The 17,852-nt window shown below is 65.9% G+C and overlaps 3 protein-coding genes across 3 annotated transcripts; 2 read left to right on the top strand and 1 right to left on the bottom strand.

Moving 5' to 3' along the window:
- Positions 1–884: 884 nt before the first annotated feature.
- On the top strand, positions 885–5,967 carry CFAP45 (cilia and flagella associated protein 45). Its single transcript, XM_065751638.1, has 10 exons — positions 885–975; positions 2,083–2,261; positions 2,784–2,948; positions 3,096–3,274; positions 3,539–3,668; positions 3,842–3,988; positions 4,064–4,177; positions 4,275–4,468; positions 5,024–5,248; positions 5,856–5,967. The coding sequence occupies exons 1-10, from the start codon at positions 885–887 to the stop codon at positions 5,965–5,967; spliced, it is 1,536 nt and encodes a 511-aa protein (XP_065607710.1).
- A 1,824-nt stretch (positions 5,968–7,791) lies between these two features.
- On the top strand, positions 7,792–11,409 carry VSIG8 (V-set and immunoglobulin domain containing 8). Its single transcript, XM_065751618.1, is given in 8 exon segments — positions 7,792–8,104; positions 8,235–8,410; positions 9,022–9,223; positions 9,683–9,730; positions 9,733–9,846; positions 10,484–10,606; positions 10,693–10,831; positions 11,226–11,409. Coding segments are annotated over 8 exon segments (1,020 nt in total). The 5' UTR covers positions 7,792–8,055; the 3' UTR covers positions 11,395–11,409.
- Positions 11,410–12,370: 961 nt separating this feature from the next.
- Positions 12,371–17,385, bottom strand: SDHC (succinate dehydrogenase complex subunit C). The gene is made up of 6 exons (XM_065751639.1): positions 17,366–17,385; positions 15,183–15,239; positions 14,842–14,943; positions 14,517–14,578; positions 13,577–13,740; positions 12,371–12,475 (listed from the first exon to the last, which is right to left on the bottom strand). The coding sequence occupies exons 1-6, from the start codon at positions 17,383–17,385 to the stop codon at positions 12,371–12,373; spliced, it is 510 nt and encodes a 169-aa protein (XP_065607711.1).
- Positions 17,386–17,852: the final 467 nt, after the last annotated feature.

Below are 17,852 nucleotides of genomic sequence, written 5' to 3'. Positions count from 1 at the left end.
GGAGGGGGAAAATCGGGTTTTTTTTTCGGGGGGGAATGGGTCCTGGCAGCTCAGAGCTGTGGGTGCACCGTCCCTGGAGGTGCCCGAGGATGTGGGTGGGGATCTGCGCGGTCTGAGCGGGTGGGGGGGGGCACCCACCCGTGGCAACGGGGGAGCTGGGGGGGGGGGGGATTTGGGGTCTCTTCTGACCCAACTGTGCTGAGATCCCATGGATCTGTGATCTTTAGGGTCTGTCCTGACCCAACCCGGGGGGGCCGTTGGGCTCCCGGGGTTGGGAGCTGTTCCAGCCCCCCCCCCCCCCCCTCCTCCCCACGTAGGGACGGAGAGCACGGGGTTGGCTGCCCTTGTCCCACCCACGACCGGGGCGGTGCGTGGCCCTCGAGGTGCCCCACGGAAAGCGTGGGCTCGCTAGGTGGCAGCGTCACCTCGAGCACGGGGACCCGCAGCAGCAGCAGCAGCAGCGCGGGCGGTACTGGGAGCACTGGGAGCACTGGGAGGAGGCGGAGAGCCGCGGAGTGGGACGTGGAGTTGTCCCGCGGGATCCTCGCGAGATCCGGTGGCCCTTTGGCCACCAACAGAGGGGACGCACAGCTCCCCCCCCTCAAAGCCCCCCACCCCCTTCAGCCACGCTCTGTTTTGCTGCTGTCACAGCGAGAAATCCCCCCCCCACCCCCCACACGAGCCGAGCTCTGAGCCCACGGCGCTGCGATGGGGTCCTATGGGGTCCTATGGGGTTCTGTGGGGTTCTGTGGGGTCCGATGGGGTCCGAGCATTTCCCTGCACCATTTCCCGACCCGTTCCCCCCCCCCCACGCCCCCCCAAGCTCCGGTGCCACGAAGCCGAAATTCCCCGTCCTTTCTCACAGTCCCACGGCCCCACGCGGGATGCGCGAGCTGCCCCAAAATCAGCGCCCTGCGCTCAGCACCGCCCCGACGGTGTCCGACCGCTCAGCGACGACCACGGCCGCCGCCCCGTGTGAGTCAGACCCCCCCCCAAACCCTCCATCCCCCCCCCCCCCCCCCCCAGTGCACCCCCCTCCCCTCTCTGGGCGCAGCGCTGTTTGCGCACGAGGTTGAGCGCTCCGAACCCACCTCTAATTACTCCACCTCATTAAAAACCCGCAGCACACGCGGCTCATTATCCCGTGCAACCCCATTTAACCTCTCTTTGACCTTCCCCCCCCCCCCCACAACCCCCCCTTTTTTTTCCTCCCTTTCTTTCCGCCCATAAAGACGCTCATCTTAAGCCCGCGTCGGTCGGACGGTGCCCCCCCCCTCTTCCCCTCTCCCACTTTTGGGGCCTCTACCCACGCTCCCCCCCCCACGGGGCCGAGGAGATGGGGCCACGAGGAAGCTCTGGGTGCCCCTCTCTTCCACTCCTTAAAACCGGGGTGCGCTTCGGGCACCCGAACACGGGGACAGCTCAGCCCGGGCCGCGCGTCACTGCGTTTATTGGGGCCGCCGTTGCCGTTCCCCATTCTTGGAAGCGTCCCGGAATGCGGCGCAGCGATGCGCTCATTATGCAGGTATCCGTCCGAGGGGCGGATGAAAAGGTGACCCATAATAGGAGCGCGTCCTTAAGTCCCCGAGCGCCTTCAAAGGGCTTTCAAAGCACCGCACGCGTCGCCTGAGTAACTCCGCCGCTAATTAAAAGTCCTGGAAAGAAAACAAAACCAAAACCAAACCCCCCCCCCCCCAAAAAAAAAAGAAAAACAACACCAAACACAGCCCCGTGTCATTATCCGCATTTTTTACGCGTGGGGAAACGGGGGCACCCACGGAGCTGCGGTGGTTTCCTCCGGCTGAGTCACTGCGGGGTACAGCCGTGTCCCCCCCCCCCCCGTGTCCCCCCCCCAGCTCCATCCCAAAGCGCTGCAACCCTCGGGTCCCTCTGTGACCACGTGCTCGGGGGGGCCCGAAACGCTTTGGGTGCTGCGTGTGGGGCTCTGCTTTGGGGTTTTCCACACTGTGGTCCCACTCCTTTTGGGATGGAGAGACCCGAGGGGGTGTGACAGCGCTGGGAGGGGGGGAGCCGTGACCGCACCGGGAGGGTTTGTGGGGAGGGGGGGGGTGGGGGGTGAAGGGCGCTCTGAGCTCTCCGTTCTGTGCCCTCCCCTCCTCTCCTCTCGCAGGGTCTCCTCTCTGCCCCTCATCATCGGCCTGAGGGACTTCCAGCGCATCCAGGAATCGTCCCGAGTGCTGAGCGCGGAGCAGCGTGCAGCCGAGCTGGAGGCCCTGAAAGCACAGAGGGAGGCTGTGCTCGTACGAACCCCCCACCCCCTCCTAACCCCCCCCCCATCCCACGGCAGGAAGGGGTCCGGGGCGTCTCCCTGAGGAGGGAGCGGGGCGGTGGGACAGGGGGGGTAGGGTGGGAGCCCAGGGGCTGTGTGGGATGAGGGCCAAGGGCTGGAGGATGGTGGCTTCAGGGGGGTCAGGATGAGGGCTCAAGGTGAAGGATGGTGGCTTCGGGGGTCAGGATGGTGGCCCAGGGGTACAGGATGGTGGCCCAGGCTGAAGGATGGTGGCAAAAGGCAAAGGATGGTGGCTATAGGTGAAGGATGGTGGCTATAGGGATAGGGGCCAGGATGGTGACCCGGGGGTGCAGTGTGGTGACCCGGGGGTGCAGTGTGGTGACCCGGGGGTGCAGTGTGGTGACCCAGGGGTGCAGTGTGGTGACCCGGGGGTGCAGTGTGGTGACCCGGGGGTGCAGTGTGGTGACCCAGGGTGCAGTGTGGTGACCCGGGGGTGCAGGACGGCAGCTCAGCTCTCCCCTTGTCCCCTTAGGAGGCCATGAACGGGCGCAAGGCAGCAGCGAAGCGCCAAGCCCTCATGCAGCAGAGCAAACCGAGCGAGCTGGAGGAGGAGGCGAGGGAGCGCGCCCAGCACCTGCAGCAGCGGGCGAGCAGGATGCGCATGGAGCAGGAGGACGAGATCAAGGAGTTCAGCGAGGTACAGCCAGGGGGGGGGTCCCCATCCTCCCCACCCCAACCTCGCAGAACCAAAGGGGAGAGGTGGCAGGAGGTGCTGAGCTCTGAGCACCGCTCAGGGCCTTCTTCCCCTCCTTTTTTCCACCCCGTGCTCTGTCTGTCCCCGCAGATGCTCCTGGGTGTCCGGTGCCACGCCATCCGCGACGCGCAGATCCTCGAGAAGCAGCAGATCACCAAGGAGCTGCAGGAGGAGGAGGAGCGCCTGGCCAGGATGATGGAGGTGGAGAGGCAGAAGGCCAACGAGAGGCAGGAGGAGCTGGAGCGCAGGAGGAAGCAGGAGCTGATGCAGTGAGCATCGTCATCCTACCCGGTGGGGGGAGCTGCTTTGGCAGGGGGGTTGGACTCGGTGGTCTCTCGAGGTCCCTTCCAGCCCCTACGGTTGTGTGATTATCAGTGACACTGTGGCATCGGGTGCACCCCCAGCAGTGTGCTGCTGGCCCCACTGCAGGGCTGGGGGTCCCTTCCAACCCAACCCCGCTGTGATCCCATAGCTCTATGGTCTTTGAGGTCCCTTCCGACCCAAGCACTCGATGATCCCGCGGTTCTCCCCAGGGGTAGACAGGAGCTGGCGAAGCAGATAGAGAAGAACGAGGAGGAGCGGGCGCTGAGGGCTGAGCAGCGGGACCAGGAGAGCCAGGAGATGCTGCGCTACCTGGAGCAGCTGAAGATGGAGGAGCAGAAGGTGCACTGAGCAGGGAGCTGCTGGGGAGCAGAGGGGGGTGAAGGCAGATTTTCCCCTCTTGGATGGGTGACCCGGTGCTGGGGGGGGGCCGAGATGCCCTCCAACGCAACGCCGAGCTGCTGAGCTCTGCCCACCGGGGCGAGCACCCACGGACCCTCAGCTCTGCGGTTCAGGAGTTGGAGCAGAAGAAGGAGCAGCAGAAGAAAATCCAGGCTGAGATTAAACGCATCAACGACGAGAACCAGAGGTGCAGGGAGGAGCGGCTGCAGCAGGAGAGGATGGCGGACGAGCGGGCGCTCGAGTACCAGCGGCAGAAAATGGTACAGGGACTGCGCAGAGCGGCACGGGGGGGTGACAGCACGCGGGGATCTGCCACCGGGATCTGCCCCACGTAGGAGCGGGAGGCAGAGCTGGAAGCTGAGCAGCACAGGATCCGTCAGGAGAAGGAGAAGGAGATGGCACAGCTCAGGGCCAAGCAGGAGAGGGCCCTGGACCAGCAGGCAGAGCGGGTGAGCTGTGCCAGCAGCGAGGAGCGGGGCGGCAAAGCCATCCCTGAGTGACCTCCCATCCCAACCTCCCATCCCCGCTGCCGTCCCCTCTGTCCAGAACGCACTGAGGGCCAAACGCAGCCAGGAGGCGGCCGAGCGGGAGTGGAGGAGGAAGGAGAAGGAGGCAGCACTCAGGAAGGCTGAGATGGTGGAGCAGCTGCGGCGGGGCCGGAGCCAACAGATCGCTGCGAGGGAGCACCTCATGGCCGTGCAGGCGCAGCGCGACCGCCACGACTTCGAGCGCGTCCTCCGGTGAGATGGGCACTGCTCTGAGCTCTGAGCTGGGGGTCAGGGGGCCCGGGGGGTTCCAAAAGGCAGAGATGTGGCATTTCGGGATGGGGTGGGTGGTCGTGGGGGGTGTGGGTTGGGCGCAGGGGGTCTCGGAGGTCTTTGGGCGTTGGGGGTCTCGGAGGTCTCCAGCTGTTGGTTCTGTTTTGGGCTGCAGTTTGGTGGGAGAGGTGGGGATGCGCTGGGATCGACCTTGGGGGTCCTAAAGGTGCTCCTCCACCTCCACGACCCCCCCACTTCTGTGACGGTGTTAGTGGACGCGGTGGGCGTGGGTCAACGTGAATGACCTCGGAGACGTTTTCCAACTTTAACGATCCCGTGGGGTGAGGATGGGTGGATGGGTCAGCAGTTGCATGCGAAGACCTCCAATGTCTTTTCCGACCCTACGGACCCCATGGTTTTGCAGTTCTTCCCTCGGGGATGGTGGGGACGGTTCAACTCCATCCCAACCTCAACGACCCTACAGTTCCAAAACCCTACAGGGACCGGGTAACCTCAGAGGTCTTTTCCCCCCCGCAGGGCCCAGCAGGAGCAGATAGAGAAGGAGAAGGCAGAGGAGGCACGGAGGGTCGCCCTGCAGCTCTCCCACGCCGATGCCATCCGCAGTCAGATCCGGGAGCGACAGCAGCGCTGCGCCCGGGAGCGCGTGGACGCCTTCCAGGAGAGCCAACGGCTGCAGGAGGAGGCTGAGCAGCGCAGACGGCGCATCGCCCAGCTCAAGCAGCACAAGATCCAGGAGCTCAGGTGGTGCCCACGTCCCTGAGTCCTATCCCGGCCTTCCCATTGGGTGTCCCCGTTGGGTGTCCCCATTGGGTGTCCACATTGGGTATCCACTTGGGTGCCCCCGTTTTCTGTCCCCGTTGGGTATCCACTTGGGTGTCCCCGTTTTCTGTCCCCGTTGGGTGTCCCCGTTGGGTGTCCCCATTGGGTGTCCACATTGGGTGTCCCCGTTGGGTGTCCCCATTGGGTGTCCCCGTTGGGTATCCACTTGGGTGTCCCCATTGGGTGTCCCTGTTGGGTGTCCCTGTTGGGTGTCCCCGTTGGGTGTCCACATTGGGTGTCCCCGTTGGGTGACCCCATTGGGTGTCCACATTGGGTGTCCCTGTTGGGTATCCACTTGGGTGTCCCCGTTGGGTGTCCACATTGGGTGTCCCCGTTGGGTATCCTCTTGGGTGTCCCCATTGGGTGTCCCTGTTGGGTGACCCCATTGGGTGTCCCTGTTGGGTGTCCCCGTTGGGTGTCCCCATTGAGTGCCCCCGTTTTCTGTCCCCGTTGGGTTCCTCTCCATACCCTTCAGACAGATCCCGATGCTCATCCCAGCTCTGTGTCTGAAGGTTCCTTCTCTCCGCAGAGCTGCTGGTGTCCCTGAGAAGTACTGCGCTTGGGTGGAGCGGTGCACCCGGAGCGGAGCTCAGCGCCGTGTGGAGCAGAGCGTGGCAGCTCAGCCGTTCGGGGTTTCTTAGGCAGAGTTATCTACAAACAGAGATGTTCGTGGAGCAGACTGCAGCTCCTGTCCTTCTCTTACTTTGCCCTTACAGATCAGGGTTAGGGTTAGGGTTAGAGCTGGGTTGGGGTTATGGTTACGGTTGGGTTGGGTTAGGGTTCGAAGGGGCATTGGGGTTAGGGTTGGAGCTGGGTTTGGGGTTATGGTTATGGTTAGGGTGATGTTGGGTTGGATTTAGGGTTGGGTTGGGGTTAGAACTGAGGTTGGGGTTAGGATCAGGTTTGTGTTGGGGTAGGATTGGGGTAGGGGTCAGCGTTAGGGACAGCCCCCCGCCCATCCCCCTGGGGCCGGGAGCATCCCCAGCCCCTGCCCTATTCCTGGGGGCCCCGGGGGGGGTCCCCGTGACCCAGGCGTAGCCCAACCCGGCGCTGTCACTGCCACCCCCGCCCTATGAGCACCGCTGGCTCAGCGCCGTGTCACCTCCAGGCCCTGTGGCAGTGGCCTCGCGCAGGGACAAAGCGAAGCGTCCGCGGCGTGATGCAAACCTTGGAACAACAAAAGGAAAACACAGCAAACCACAGCGGGACGGGGACTGGCAGCTTCAGAGGGCCACGATCCCATAGGAGTGGCTCTGATTAATTCACCGAGCAGCTGAAAAATAAGGAGAGCCGGGAAAGGCGAGAGCGCCCCGGGCAGGGGGACGGCGTGGGGGGGCTGTGGGGTGGGGTGGGGGGGGGGACACCGCCTCCTCCGTGTCCCCAAAGTGCTGCTTTTATTGTGGCTGTCTCTGAGTGGTGGTGGATCTGGGCACCGCAGATCTGCACGGCCCATTTTGGGTCACCCCGAGTTCTATGGGGCCACCGCTGTCCCTCTGTGGTCACCTCCATCCCCGTTCCCTACACTCAGCCCCACTGCTCCCCACACCACTGCGTCCCCACTCCTCCTGCACGAGGAATGCGGGAGTCACCGCCGATCCGCGACCCACACCGCGGTGGGGACCGTCCCCTCAGCGCCGCCCCGGGGGCCCCAAATCACAGACGCTGCCCCACACGTGCCCGGCTCGGCCCCCATTCCCGGCAAAGGGTTAAGAGACGGCGATGAGCTCAGCGTGGGGACGGAAAATGGAGCGGCTGTGGCCCCGGGGAGCGTTTGGGGCCGGAGGGGCGGTGCTGCCCGGCCGGATCGGGCAGTGGGGCGGAAAACACCGACGGAGCCCCACTGTGCCGCGGGGCACCGACCGGAGCTGCCCCGTGTGTGGCACAGCCCCATGGGGCAATGGGGTGGGTGTGGGGTGCTGCTCGTCCGGGTCTCAGGGGTTCAGCAGCCCCTGCGTGGCATCCCTGCACCCAAATGCCGCCATCCCCGTCCTCAACCCCTCTGTTGTCCCATTGCGGTGTCCCCGTCCCCATTTCCCACTGCTGTCCCCAACCCATCCGCGGTCGCTGTGGGTCCCCACCTCCTCCATCCCCGTCCCCCAACCCCACACTGCCGCTGTGTCCCAGTGTCACCCGGTGTCACCGAGGTGGGTTTGGTGGTCCCCGTGGGGCGACGGCGGTGCCCCGTGCCAAGGGGGCAGGACCGGAGGAGGGATCTGTAGGGGATTAGAGCCCGTGGTCCAACCACACCTTTAAGCTCCTGCAACTGTGTCCCACTCCGACACCAAAACCCTTTTGGGGCAGTGTAGGGTGGCACTGCCATCTCCTCGGGATGCTCCCGACCGATCCCGGGTGGACCCCACTGATTCTGCCACCACCTATCACGGGGTGACAGCAGGTTCGCAGCCCCACATCCCCTCCCCACCGCCAGCACTGGGCCCCGCAGAGCGCCCCACTGACCCCCATCCCCTATTACAGCCCCCGGCCCCGCTCCGACGGGATGCAACCCCATATGGCAGAGCATAATTACCGGGTAGGGAGTGGAGCAGGGCGGCATCGCTCACGCACAGCTCGGAGCCACTCAGTCATCCCAAAGGCATCCGCCCCACAGGGAGGAGCACTCGGGCCCAGCATGTAAAAGGGCCGAGCGCGGCGGGTGCCCCGTCGCCTCGGAGCCTTCCTCCGCCCGCACTCCTCCTCCTCCTCCTCCTCACCGCCGGCACCGCAGCGCGATGGCACGGCACGGCGCCGGGCAGCTCCTGCTGCTGGGGCTCATGCCAGGTAGGTGCCACGGCCCCAGTGTCACCTCCATCCCATTGGGATATCTAAGGAACGGTATCCAAGAGGTGTGGGGTCGGGGTGGGGTGGGTTATGGGGTCAGGCTGCTCACACGAGGCCCCCCCCCCCCCAGCTCTCCTCCTGGCCGTGAGGATCAACAGCAAAGGCCGTGAGGTGCTGTATTTGGCCAAGGGCGACTCAGTGAAGCTGGGCTGCCCCTACGTCCTCGAGCCCGAGGACAATGGTCCCCAGGGCGTGGGCATCGAGTGGATCCAGATCACGCCCGAGCGCACCGGCCCCGAGAATGTGGTGAGTGTGGGGCGTTGGGTTTGGGGTCACCAAGATGGCCTCGGTCCTGCAGGGCTGGGAGGGATGGGGTGGGAGAAAAGGACAAGGAAGGGTGGGATGGGATGGGATGGGATGGGATGGGATGGGATGGGATGGGATGGGATGGGATGGGATGGGATGGGATGGGATGGGATGGGGTGGGATGGGATGGGGTGGGATGGGATGGGATGGGGTGGGATGGGATGGGATGGGGTGGGATGGGATGGGATGGGATGGGATGGGATGGGATGGGGTGGGATGGGATGGGATGGGATGGGATGGGATGGGGTGGGATGGGATGGGATGGGATGGGATGGGATGGGATGGGATGGGATGGGATGGGATGGGATGGGATGGGATGGGGTGGGATGGGGTGGGATGGGGTGGGATGGGATGGGGTGGGATGGGATGGAGGGATGGCCAAGGAGAGATGGAGGAGCAGATATGGGGTAGGAGAAAGGGATAAGGGGCGCTGAAGTAGAAAGGATGGGGCAGAAGGGGTGCAGCAGGGAACACACGGGGTGCAGCAGCCCCCCTGGAGCCCTCTGCCCACCCTCACACCCTCTTTCACCCCTCCACTCCCCCCCCCCCAGTTCCTTTCCTACCACGACCACCACGTCAACTACGGCAGCGGTTCGGGGCTGCAGGACCGCGTGGCCTTCGTGCAGAACGACCCCGGGCAGCACGACGCGTCCATCCGCCTGGCCGACCTGCAGGTGTCCGACACCGGCACCTACCAGTGCCGCGTCAAGAAGAACACGGTGGCCGTGCACGAGGTCATCGTCACCGTGCAAGGTGAGACCCCCGCCGGGGGTCCGGCCCCGGTGGGGGATGACGGCGGTGATGTGTGGTGGTGGTGACGTCCCCCGTGGTGACGGCGTCCACAGAGGTGACCCTATTCCTGGTGGTGGCATTGTCCCTCACGGTGGTGGTGGCACTGGCTGTCCCCACGACCTCAGGGGTGACCACGACCCTGGTGGTGACAAGACCCACAGGGGTGCCCGTGTGGGTGACCATCCCCAGTGGTCAGGGTGGTGCCCATGACCCCGGGGGTGGTGACGACGTCCCCCGGTGGCGGCGGTGGTGACGGCGACGTCCCCGCCGGTGACCATGTCCCCGGTGGTGATGGTGGCACAGGTGATGACGATGTCCCTGCTAGCGACCGCGTTCCCTGTGACGACCACGGCCCCGGTGGCGGCAACGTCCCCGGCGGTGCCCGTGCCCCCGGTGGTGACGCTGCCCCTCGCCCCGCAGAGAAGCCGGCCGTCCCGCAGTGCTGGACCGAGGGGGACCAGGTTCAGGGTGCAGTGTCCTGCTGCGCTGCTACAGCCGAGGAGGGGCCGCGCCGCTCGCCTACCAGTGGGCCAAGCTGGCGGACGGCTACGGCGGGGGACGGCTGCCCCAAGGAACCATCCAAGGTGGGTGCGGGGGGGCTCCCGGGGCTTTGGGGGGGGGGGGGGGGCGTGGGGGTCGTAGGTGCGCGTGGATGTGGCCGTGTGTGGGTGTGAACGCGTCCGTGCCCGCTTACGCGTGGTTGTGGGCTTCTCGGTGTGGCCGTGGGTGTCCAACAGCGCGCCCGTCCGTGGCCACGTGCGCCACGGGGTGTGTGTGTGTGTGTGTGTGTGTGTGTCCACATCCGTGTGCCCCCCGTGTCCGTGCGTGCCCCCCGTGTCCGTGCGTGCCCCCCGTGTTTGTGCCCACGTGTCGTGTGAACCCGTGTGTGGACACACGGGGGCACAGGGACAGATCCGGATGCAGGTGTCCCTGCAGACCCACATCCCCACCCACCCACCCACATCTGTGTGCACGCGTGTCCCCACATCCCTTTGTCTGTGTTCCCATGTCCCCATGTCCCCGTGTTGTCCCCGTGTCCCCGTGTCCCCATATCCCCACCCCATGGCTGTGTCCCATGTCCATGTTTCCCCACGTTCCTGCACACCCATGCCCCTGTGTCCCCATGTCCATGCGTCTCCGCGTCCCCATGTCCCCACACCCCCGTGTCCCCGTGTCCCCACGCTGTCCCCGTGTCCCCACGCTGACCCGTCCCGTCCCCAGGCCGTGCTCCTGGTGACCTGCTGATCCGCAGTGTTTCGGAGGCCCACGCCGGCGTCTACCAGTGCCGCGTCACCAACCGCGTGGGCTACGCCACGTGCCAGCTGACACTGAGCGCCGCGCAGAGTGAGTGGCACCGCGGGGGGTCCGGGGGGGGTCCGGGGGGGGTCCGGGGGGGTCCGCGGTGACGGTGACAGAATGTGTCCCCGCAGGAGGCGGCCGCCAGACGGGCGTCATCGTGGGCTCCGTGCTGGGATCGCTGCTGCTGCTCAGTCTGCTCGGGCTGCTCATCGGGGCTCTGCTCAGCCGCTACCGCAGGAAGGAGTGCCAGAGGAGCTGCAGCGAGTGCAGGTGGGGGGGCAGCGGGAGGGGGGGGGGCACCGGGGGGGGGGGGGGGCACCGGGAGGGGGGGGGGGGGGCAGGGGGATATGGGATAAGGGGGGCGGGGATGTGGGCAGCAATGGGCACTGCCCCCATGGAGGCATTGGGTGCGGGGACGCAGAGATGTGGGGATAAGGGATGGAGATGTGGGGGGGTGGGGGGACATGGGGGTAAGGGACAGAGATGTGGGGGTGGGGGGCAGTGCCCCTGTGGAAGCACCGGCGCGCCGCTGGGGACGGGTGACACTGGTGAGGAGCACCCGAGCGAGCGCCCATGGCTGCCACCCATGGGTGCTACTCCGGGCAGCCCCGGGTGCTGACGCGTGCCCCCGGGGGGGCTCTCCGTGCCCCCCCCCTCCCCGCAGGAGCAGCGCGGGCGGTGCGATGACGCGCAGCTGCAACGTGTGCGCGCACCCCTACTCCCCCCACGGCGTCACGTACATGCAGTGCCAGCACGGGGACGGCGACGAGCGCGCGGCCGCGCTGCTCTGCAACGACGGCATCCGGCACCAGGTGGCGTGCCCCGCCCTCTAGCCCCACCGCCGCCCCACCGCCGCCCCCCACTGGGGGGTCCCAGCCCCGCTCCGGGGCTCGTCCACGTCAATCCAAGCCGAGAATTCACCCCGGGGGGGGTCCAATTCTTCCGACGTCACTGTTTGGGCCGTTTTCGTTTTGTATTTCCACGCTGTTCCAGCACTGTTTATTTCTCGTTGTGTCCCCCCCCCCCCCCCCCCCCCACACCGACCCCACCGCCCGGTGCCCCCCCCCACCCCCCCCCCCCCCCCCCAGGATCGGCTGCAGCAATGGGGCGCGGGGTGGAGACGGCACCGGGATCTGCAGTTGGGAATGGGGAAAACCAAAAAAAGGGAGAAAAATAAAGGAAAGAAATCAGGGAAAGGAAATAAACCCAAAGTGAACGAAGCGCTGTCCCCACTGCGTGGTCCCAAAAAGGGGGGGGGGGGGATCTGTTCAGTGGAGGTCATCGTGGGGTGACCTCAAGAGTGACCCCCAGTGATCGTACTGACCCCAATCACCACACCGCCCATAACCTGGCTCCAAAGTAACCCAGCCCTGACCCCCTTTACCCGGACACCCCCTCCCCCACCGTGCGGCCACCAGGGGGTGCTGTCCCGGGAGACGGTGGACCCCCGGGACCCCCCCACACACAACACCCCCCCCATGGGACACCCCACAGCCCCAGAACTGCCCCTTCCCTCCAAACCCTCCACGCCCCCTTTTTACTGCCCCATTCACTCCTTAGGGCCGAAGAATCCAGGGCTGAATAAACTGCCACTGCTGCTGGGACAGCTCCTGCCCCCCCCCTGCCCCCCCCGGCCCCACAGCGTCAGAATCGGGGGGGACACTGAGAACAACGCGGGGTCTGAGCCCTCCCCTCCTCCCCACGATGGGTGATGGGGGGGAACGCTGCCCACCCCCCCCCCCCCCCCGTGTGTGTGTGTGTGGGCACGGACCGAACCTTCCTCGGCCGCTGGGGACGGACGGAGCGCTTTCAAAGCGCCGCGAGGGCGGCGGAGGAGAGCAGCGTCAGCACGACGACCACCAGCCCCGACTGCTCCACCTGGGACAGCTTGAAGCCCCTCCCCATGTCCCACACCTGGGGGGTGGGAGAGAGACACGCAGTTACGGCACCGCGATGGGGACGGTCCCCCGTGGGGGGGCCGCATTGGACCCACTGCCCTTCTGCCCCCACCCCCCCAGCCCCATGTCCTGCATTGCCCCCAGAGGTGGGCACTCACCTCCCCCCCCCCCTCCCCTTTTTGGGTTTTAAGCCCCCCCTCTTCCTTTACAGAAGTGCTGCCCGTCCCCGCTGGGTGGGGGTCCCAGGGTGCGCTGCACGGATCCGGATCCCCACGCTGCCCCTCCCCCAGCATCACAGAGCTGCTGGAAGCTGCCCCTAATCCCCAGCGCTGCTCTCTGCTCTCCCCGAGGACAGAAATAGGTTACACAGCACGGCAGAGCTGACAGCCCCCCCCCCCCTCACCCCTCCCCCCCATAGCTCCACCGCCCTCTGCAGGGCTCTCCCAGCACTCCCCAGTCTGCCCCACAGCGGGCCCGGTGCTGCAGCTGGGGGCTCCCCATGGCAGAGCAGAGGGGAGGATCAGCTCCCATTGGCCCCATGTGCCACCGGGGCACGCTGCTGCCTCGTGCTCAGCCCCACTGCCACGGCCCCACAGCCCCCACAGCGCTGGGGTGTGAGCACACAGCACTGCACACCCGTGGGGTCGGCTGCCTCGTAAAAACCAAACCCATCTGCAGCTGCAGGGACACAAAAGCAGCCAGAAAAAGCAGCACAAGTCATCCCACCCCCAGCCCTCCCTCCTCCATCAGACGCAGGAAGCGTGGCCGGGCCGGGCCGAGCTGCCTGCTCCGCTCCCCAGCCCCGGGTGGGCAGCCCGGGTTACTCTGCGTGGCACCACCATCCTGCAAAGGGCTCCCCCACAGCACGGAGCACCTGCAAAGCACAGCAGGGCTGAGGTGGGCACTCTGCAGGGCTCCCCAGAGAGGGGGCACAGAGCAGGGGGCGCTCGGATGGCTCCGCCAGGCGTCAGCACAGCGCTGCTCTCTGCAGCTTAAACACAGCCAAAAATAGCTCCGAGATCGAGCCCCGTCTGCAAGGGCAGCGTGCCCAGATCCTGCTCCCACAGCTCTGCATCCCTGCACACACACACACACGCACACACCGGGGGGGGCTCACCAGGTGCCGGATTCCGTTCCAGGTGTGGTAGCAGAAGGGGAAGGCCAAGGTGAACTTAGCAGAGCAGATGAGCGCGGGGCTCAGGCTGAGCGACTTCAGCACGGCCACGTAGTGAGGGAACTGCTCCGGGAGCAGCAGGGCAGCCAGGCTGAAGAGAGACACCCCTGCGGGGACAGAGCACGGCGGTTATGGGGTGCTCCTCCCCCCCCAGCCATGTCAGTTTGGGGGGTGCAGCACCAAACCGTGAGCAAACAGAGGGAGGAGGACCCCCCCACCCCCACCCGGGCAGTGATGCAGGGGATGGGGGTCCTGTGCTGACCCACACGGGACGCAAAAGGCAGCAATACAGCCCCACACCTCGGGGCAGCCCCCCCCCCCCCCCCCCCCCAGCACATCCCCCCCAGGGCTTGGAGGTGAGATCCCAAAGCTAGGAGCCCGGCTGCTCCCTTCCACGGTGCTCTGAGCCCCCCTGCCCCGTGCCCCCCCTGCAGGAGCCATGCCATCCCACTGCCAGGAGGGCACTGCTGAACTGCACCACCTGAGCCCAATGCTCTGGGGGGGGGGGGGGGGTCATCACTTTTGATGCCATCATTTTGTTCCTCCCATCCTCTCAGGGGTCCTGGGCAGGCAGCAGCTGCTCTGAGGAAGCTGAAACGCTCCACCTATGCCAGGAGGACCCCCAGAGCTCTGTGGGGCTGTCAGCCCCCCCCCCCAAAGCGGGGCCTGGTGGGGTCAGCACTGCGCCAGGGGCTGAGAGCAGAGCAGCATCCCGTGATGGACGCAGTGCTGCGGGGGAGCAACGCTTCCCAGAGCAGCTGCAGCTCCGGGGGGGGGGGGAGGACGGGGAGAAAAGCCACGGCAGAAGGCAGAATTACAACCAGAGGCCCAAGGGGAGGGCAGCCACGTCCCCAGAGCCCACGGTGGGCACAGATGGACACACCTAGGCTGAGCGCGACGCCGGTGCCACGGTGCGTGATGGACATGGCCATGGGCAGAGACCACCTGCAAAAGAAGCAGCCTGTCAGCACGAGGGGGGCACGGGGGGGGGGGGGGGGGGGGCGAGGTGCTGCCCGTGGGCAGCTCTGCACTCAGCTATCCCAGGAATCCGGGCACAGAGAAAGGGGGGAGAGAGCGGGGAATGTGCAGAGGCAGCTTGGGAATGGCAAACAGCAGCAGCACGGAGCTGGGAAGGGCGTCTGCTGAGGAAGCTGAGAGGGAGGGGAAGGCTGGCAGCGCTGGGATGTGGGCCTGACAAGGAGCCTTACTTGTAAATGGAGACGTGAGGGGACAGGGGGCGGCTGGAGCTGGTGTTCTTCTCCCAGAAGCGTGCCATCTCCTCCTTGGCTGTCGTGGCCATAGGGACGACACTGCAAAAGGAGAGGGGTCGGGCAGCTCCGTGCTGAGCTCGGTTCTGCGCAGGGGATAACACCTCCCACAGCACTGCTAACACAGCCTGCCCCAGAGACGGCACGCTGTACCAAACGTCTGTGACACAGAGGTGTGAAGGCAGCACTCTGAGCCCAGCCAGCACACGAGCAGAACGATGGAGGGGAACAGGACGGGATCCCCGAGGGGAGGGCCGCATCCTGCTGCTCCCTGCACTCACCGGCGCGCGGAGGGAACGGGGCTGAGCTGGGCCAGGAGGCAGCGCCGACCCACACATCTGCAAGAGAGGACAGGGAGAGGTCCGTCAGTGACAAAGAGATGCGTGACACGGCGATGTCACGCAGCCAGGATGCGGCTCCACAGCACCTGAGCCCCGAAATCAGGCTGCACGGGACGGGGCCTGGCTCTGACCCTGGATATGTGGGCCCTGGGCAGCCTATGGGGGCAGCCAGCCCACAGCTGGGGGGCTGTGAGGTCCCCCCCACCCAACCACGCTGTGATCCTTAGCCCCAAACCTTCCTGCTCCTACATCAGGCACCCAGGCTGTGCACGACACCCCCCCCACAGCTTCACACGACCCCACAGTCACACCAGGACAGCACAACCGCTCCCACTGCAGCAACGAATGGGGTGGGGGGCACACGTCCCCAGGAGGACACGGCCCAACCCCCACTGCACCCAACGGAGGCGTCACCCCCACCTCCTCCAAGCGCTCCCTGGGCTCCTGCTTACAGCAGTTCATCGCTGCTGTTTGGCTCCGGGGAGGATCTGACGGCACCCGGAGGAGTGGGAGCTGCACTCCACGGAGCAATGGTGGTGATTGTGATGGGACACTGAAGGGCAGCTCTCCAGGAGCCGGGGCAGCTGTGGGCTGGAATCTACAGCAGCCGTTCACGACAAAGCACAAACGCCAAAGGAGGAACATTCACCCCCAGCGCAGCAACAAACGTTGATTAATCCCCCCCAGCGCACGAGCAGCTGCTCCTGCACCTCCCACTGCAGGAGGAACGAAGCTCTGCTGCTCTCGGCCCCCACGGCCACGGGAACACCTGGAGCTCAGCAGCAACACGAGCTGTCGTGCTGAGCTGCCCCAGCTCCCCGTGTGAATAAACAGCCCTGCAGGATGCTTCCTGTCCGCGTCCTCCCACTCCTGCAGTGCTGGGAGCAGATCCCACCCCCACCACAGCTCTCTGAGTCCCAGCTCGTTGAGCTCGGCTCGCTGCAGCCCCACCTTTGCTCGTTGACAAAGAGCTGCTCCCTTCCCAACTTATCCACCGTGGGAAGACAATCCAGCCTCGGTGTCTGCGTGGGGCCGGCCCTGCTCTGGAGCCCACGGGAGAGGAGCTGAACTGGAAGCTGTGCCCTGAGGCCACGGGTCACTGCCACACCTCACTCACACCCCCTCAGTTCTCCCTTCCAGACCAACCCACTCCACATTTCCCTCGTGCAGGAGCTGCTGTGGTTGGGAGGAGGGCAGAGCCACCTCCAAACCACGCTGCTGTTCTAAAGAAGAAACCCCCCAGCTCCAGCACGAGCCCCCCGTCCTCTCCAGACTCTTCCCAATGCAAAGCACCACGCCTGGCTTCACTGGAACAAATCCTGCCTGCAAAGCACAGCCCGCAGCTGAGCAGACATGGCACCCTGCACCGAGCAGCCGTCCCCTTTGCAATCTCTGAGCTCTAAGCTGTTGCTCTGTCCCCAGCCCCGAGTCCCTGAGCTCAGATTTTCACCCCAATCTCTGACGAAACATTTCTTTACAAAAGGCCGAAGCGGCCTCGGGCAGCACGGGGATCAGAAGTGTTATTTTTTTCCCGGGGTGGGCAGAAATAGGCAGCAGGTGGAGCTATAGGGAGCAGCCTTCAAAGCAGAGCTCCGCTTCTGGGCCGCCCCCTGAGCCCCCGCCGCACAAAACCCCAAACAGCGCCGACACCAAAGAGCTCCGTCCCCAGAGGTCGGGGGGGGGGGGGGGGGGGGGGGGGGGCACAAAACGCAATGGGCCGAGAAACGGAACGTCCCAACCGCGACGGGGGCTGCAGTGCTGCGCGGAGAGCTCCGGATCCGCTCCTCTTCAGAGCTGCACCGCTGCTGTGACCAACCCCCCCCCGGGCACCCCCATAGGGCCACCCCTCAGTCCCCTCCCCCCCCTCAGTCCCCTCCCCCCCCCCAAGTTCCTCAGGCCCTCCAGCCGCGAGCTTTTGCCTCACGGACCCCCCCCTCCCGCTCAGGCCCGACCCCGCCGGGACAGCGCTGCTCGGCCCGGAACAGCCGCCCCGGAGGGATCCGGCCCCGGAGCGGACACCCTCGCGGCTCCGGGACCGAGAGGACACGGGAAAAAGGGAACCACAAAAACGGAGGGGGTGTGGGGGGGGGGGGGCACGGGAGGCCCCGCCCGCGCGGAGTCACCTCAGCATCAGCGCCGCCATCTGAAGCGCTCCGCTCACCGGAAGTGGCCGCGACGCACTTCCGCTCCGCCGTCCCCCTCCGCCCCTCCCCCACCGCAAAGCGCCCGAAACGAAACCCCGAAGTGTGGGGTTTTTTTACCCCAAAATGTGCGGTTTCTTACCCCAAAAGTTGCGGTTTCTTACCCCAAAGTGGAGCCCCGCGGGGGACACAGGCGGGCCCCCAATCCCTGCGTGTCCCCGGGTCCCTGCGTCCCCACAGACCATACGTCCATGCAGCCCTATACGTCCCCGTGTCCTTCTGTCCCTATTCTGCGCGTCCCCATGTCCCTCTGTCCCCGTGTTCTCCTGTCCCTGTGTCTCTTTGTCCCCATTTCCACGTGTCCCCATACTCCCATGTCCACATTCCCCCATGTCCCTCTGCCCCGATGTGTCCCCATGTCCATGTGTGTCCATGTGCCCCAAATGTCCCCCATATCCCCATGTCCATG

Source organism: Cyrtonyx montezumae, unplaced genomic scaffold (genome assembly GCF_038088225.1).
Source record: "Cyrtonyx montezumae isolate F1298 unplaced genomic scaffold, pur_monq_1.0 scaffold_76, whole genome shotgun sequence".
NCBI lineage: Eukaryota > Metazoa > Chordata > Aves > Galliformes > Odontophoridae > Cyrtonyx > Cyrtonyx montezumae.
The sequence above is the reverse complement of the archived record's forward strand: the minus strand, read 5'-3'. Positions and strand labels throughout refer to the sequence as shown.

Bases quoted from the DNA above. Each gene is read 5' to 3' on its own strand.
- CFAP45 (XM_065751638.1), top strand. From the start codon at position 885: ATGCGCGAGCTGCCCCAAAATCAGCGCCCTGCGCTCAGCACCGCCCCG. The intron at 2,262-2,783 runs GTACGAACCCCC...TTGTCCCCTTAG, and splicing joins CACAGAGGGAGGCTGTGCTC to GAGGCCATGAACGGGCGCAA. The intron at 4,469-5,023 runs GTGAGATGGGCA...TCCCCCCCGCAG, and splicing joins GACTTCGAGCGCGTCCTCCG to GGCCCAGCAGGAGCAGATAG.
- SDHC (XM_065751639.1), bottom strand. From the start codon at position 17,385: ATGGCGGCGCTGATGCTGAG. The intron at 13,741-14,516 runs GTGTGTCCATCT...CTGTCCCCGCAG, and splicing joins CGGCGTCGCGCTCAGCCTAG to GGGTGTCTCTCTTCAGCCTG. The intron at 12,476-13,576 runs GTGAGCCCCCCC...CCCACCCCCCAG, and splicing joins GGAACGGAATCCGGCACCTG to GTGTGGGACATGGGGAGGGG.